The 3,515-nt window shown below is 60.3% G+C and overlaps 2 protein-coding genes across 2 annotated transcripts in view; one reads left to right on the top strand and one right to left on the bottom strand.

Annotated features, from left to right (window-relative positions):
• Positions 1–992, top strand: part of MNEG_3064 (hypothetical protein) — a gene marked incomplete at both ends in the record, with an annotated part of 6,130 nt that extends 5,138 nt beyond the window's left edge. The window contains 3 exons of the mRNA XM_014048461.1: positions 37–162; positions 454–571; positions 964–992. Of these exons, the coding sequence (XP_013903915.1) occupies positions 37–162; positions 454–571; positions 964–992 (273 nt within the window). The remainder of the gene's footprint in view (positions 1–36; positions 163–453; positions 572–963) is intronic.
• A 641-nt stretch (positions 993–1,633) lies between these two features.
• MNEG_3063 (aldo/keto reductase) lies at positions 1,634–3,333 on the bottom strand (the record flags this gene model as incomplete). Its single annotated transcript, XM_014048460.1, has 5 exons — positions 1,634–1,662; positions 1,996–2,164; positions 2,448–2,573; positions 2,798–2,925; positions 3,303–3,333. 5 exons carry the CDS (start codon positions 3,331–3,333, stop codon positions 1,634–1,636), a joined length of 483 nt encoding a protein of 160 aa, XP_013903914.1.
• Positions 3,334–3,515: the final 182 nt, after the last annotated feature.

The following is a 3,515-nucleotide window of genomic DNA, read 5'->3' as shown; positions in this document are numbered from 1 at the left end:
CCCCCGCGCACCCCCCCCCCAACCCTCAACCCCCAGAATATTGCCCTGGTGGAGAAAATCAAGGGTGTGGCGGCCGCCAAGGGCTGCACCCCCGCGCAGCTGGCGCTGGCCTGGGTCGTCTCCCGCGGCAGCGACGTCGTCCCCATCCCCGGCACCACAAAGGTGAACGTGCGCTGCAGCGAGCCGCGAGAGTTTGTGTGTGGGGGGCCGGGATGCAAGCAGTACGGTGATTTGCGGCCGGGGGGCTGAAAGGGAAGGAGAGATGCAGCCTGAGGGAAGCCAATGGATGCACTCACTTAACGCCCATTGACTTTACAGAGCATTTTTCGAATTCGCTCACCCTGTTAATAACGCAATGTGCAGTCATAGTGGATTGAACAGGATGAGCTTCACCCCGGTCAAACGCGGTCAAACGCCGTCGACCACCTCGAACCTCGCGGTCAAACCCCGCAGGTGGCGCGCCTGGAGGAGAATGTGGGCGCACTGGGCGTGGAGCTCACCGCTGCTGACCTGGCGGCACTGGATGGCCTGGGGGCGGAGGTGGTGGGGGACCGCTACCCCAACATGAAGGGTGGGTCCACGGGAGGGCCGAGGGGTGGATGTGGGTGCGGGGTAATTTTCCTTCATGAAGGGCGGGTCCATGGGAGGGCCGCCGCGCCTGCCGCACCCATCTCGCATTATTTTGGGGTGCAATGTCATCCTGGGGCTGGCTGCAGCGAGGTCTCGTGCTTTCGGGGGGGGACGCGCAAGGGACAGCGCTGCTCTTTGTCGCTCGCTGCAAAGGGGGGCTGAGGGTTACGTTCTGAGGGCTCAGGGCTGAGGTCTTTCAATGGACCTCACATCCCAGCTTTGTATGTCCTTTGATGGGTGCTTGGTTTTCAGTGTCTCTAGGCATGCTGCGGCCTAAATCGCTCACCCCTCCCACCCCCTTCTCGCGCCCCCCCCCTTAACAAACACCCGCAGGCATGACATACCACTATGGTCGCAAGTGACAGGCGGCGCACGGGGCCTTGACACACAACGCATCAGCGAATGATGAGCCCGGGCGGTGGCAATGTGCACATATAATTGCAACTGAGACACATTGTTGCTGGTTTCGAACCTTGAAGAGGTCATTCATTGCATTGCTGTGAAGCGAATTCCCAACTGCCTGCTCACAAGCAATCTGCCAGATTCCCGGTGGGAAGAGTGCATCACGTGAGGGTCGCCAGACACGGCAATATCGCCATTGTGCTGCGGCCAATGAGCCAAATGATGTGTGGTCGGCAACACGCGTGGCGCTTCAATGCGTGGTTTACACCATCCGTCCGCTCTTGCTGGTCTTGTCAGGGGGCACTTGGCCCCAAACCATCACTGTCACAACCTGCAGGGGGCTCGCTGCCGGCATTACCATAATTGATGCCAGTGTATGCAAAAAGGTTGTGCGAGTAATTTGAAGTTCAGCACATGGCCAGCAAGTAATGCGCAGCCCGTTGACATCTCTCTATCGGCCCAGTATTAAATTTCTCTATCGGCCCAGTATTTTCTTGCAAGGAAGAGCGCACCGTGTGACGCGCTCACACACATACGTATGCGCTTGTTGCAGCAGCTCTTGCCCAATGCCAGTCACAGGAGGGGCCAGCCGCAGCGCCTCTCACTTGCGACCGTAGTGGTACGACGAAGCTGCGGGGGGGGGGGAGGGGGCGATTGCCAATCCGGCAGCAGGGAGGATTGACCACGCCGCTGTTGGCCGAGGGGCTGTTGGCACCTTGTGACTCGAACATCACGCAGGTGCAGCTTGCGAAATGCAGATGCTTCAACACTTACCGGTTCCCACTTAACGACCGCCGCCCTCACCTGCTGCCACGCCGACCAGCTGAATGATTCAGCTCAACCGCGCAGCAAATCAAGGCGCGCCGGTCTCGCACGAAATTCACCAACGCAATCAAGCGCTGGTCGCGAGGCTGCTGAGCCCCTCAAGCTCCTTGCCGATTGACCCGCCCTTCACGTTCTCACCATTGTCCCCAACCACCTCCGCCCCCAGCCCCTCCCCTCCCATGGACCCACCCTTCATGTTATCGTAGCGGTCCCCCACCACCTCTGCCCCCAGCCCTTCCAGCGCCGCCAGGTCAGCAGTGTTGAGCTCCACACCCAGCGCGCCCACGTTCTCCTCCAGACGCGCCACCTGCAGGGTTTGACCAAGAGAGACGACGTGTTTGACTGCGTTGACCAGGGATACTAGAGCTGTTTTAGCAAGGTGTATTTGTTCACAACGTGCCGCAACAGGCTTGACGTCGCGTCTCTAGAATTCGCGGGATTCGCTTTCCTGCTGTGCCATAGCGGCTTCTCTCCTGCATGAAACTTGACAACCTGCCCTTGAGTGCCCCCCTCTGCACCTAGCCCTGACTGGCCCGTCATCCCCGTCCCTGCCCTCATCGACCACCCTCGGCGTGACCCGCCGCGCCCACCTTTGTGGTGCCGGGGATGGGAGCGACGTCGCTGCCCCGGGAGATGACCCAGGCCAGCGCCAGCTGCGCGGGGGTGCAGCCCTTGGCGGCAGCCACACCCTTGATCTTCTCCACCAGAGCAATGTTCTGGGGGGTTGAGGGTTAACCCTCCAACGTTGGAGGGTGGAGGGAGACGTGTGGGGGATCTGTTGAGGTTGTGGCGGTTGATCTGTCACACTACGGTAATGCACGGGAGAGATGTAGATGAGCTCAGAGTTGCGGCCACAGGTGATGGGTAGCTCTTGGGCAGAAAGCATGAACTTGGGCACGCATCCAACCAAACGATGCAATCAGCAGTCGGCGGTAGCGACCGGCCGCGGGCAGCGGCAGCGGCAGCGCCTGTCGATCGGGCGCCCCCTCGCCTTCTCGTATGCCTTGAAGCGGGGTCGCTCGCGGCGGATGTCCCCCTCTGGCAGCTGGTCGGGCGGCGGCAGCGCGCCTGGAATGAAGGTGGGCGCAACAACGAGGTGGCACAGCAAAACACAAGATGTTTCGTGAGTGGGTGTGGTTACCCGTGTTGCGCGTGGCAGTAAAACATGTGGGAGACAAAAGAACAAGTCTTGGCGAAGGCAATAAGGCGTTGTTTTTTTTTTTGCATGCTGCTGCGGTCCGCCTGAAGCACCGCTATGATCAGAAACCCTGACAAAGCTCCCATGCGTCCCACGTGTCTGCACATGCCCGCCTGCCACAAAAGTTAGAGCTGTGTTTGGACCAATTGCACGCCTTGCCCTGTGTCTGTTGCTGCCCCGCAGTTGCCCCAGAGTCCAAATTCATTGCAATGCCTGCCGTCTGCAGCAGATGCAGCATTGCACCAACCATAGCCGTTCAGGAGTGCAGGGACCGCCATCCGTCCAGGGCAGCCGCTGCACCCCTGGACATGTACTGCTGGCGGATGCGGCCCTGCAATGCACATCTTTATTCCACGCAGTGTGTCAAGATGAGAGCCCACCCGTGAGGAAGCCGCGGCCGAGGGGCGAGTAAGCCACGATGCCAATGCCCAGCTCGCGGCAGACCGGGATGATGTCATCC

This window comes from Monoraphidium neglectum, assembly GCF_000611645.1.
Source record: "Monoraphidium neglectum strain SAG 48.87 unplaced genomic scaffold scaffold00371, whole genome shotgun sequence".
Lineage (NCBI taxonomy): Eukaryota > Viridiplantae > Chlorophyta > Chlorophyceae > Sphaeropleales > Selenastraceae > Monoraphidium > Monoraphidium neglectum.
This window is presented reverse-complemented; position numbering and strand designations above follow the sequence as displayed.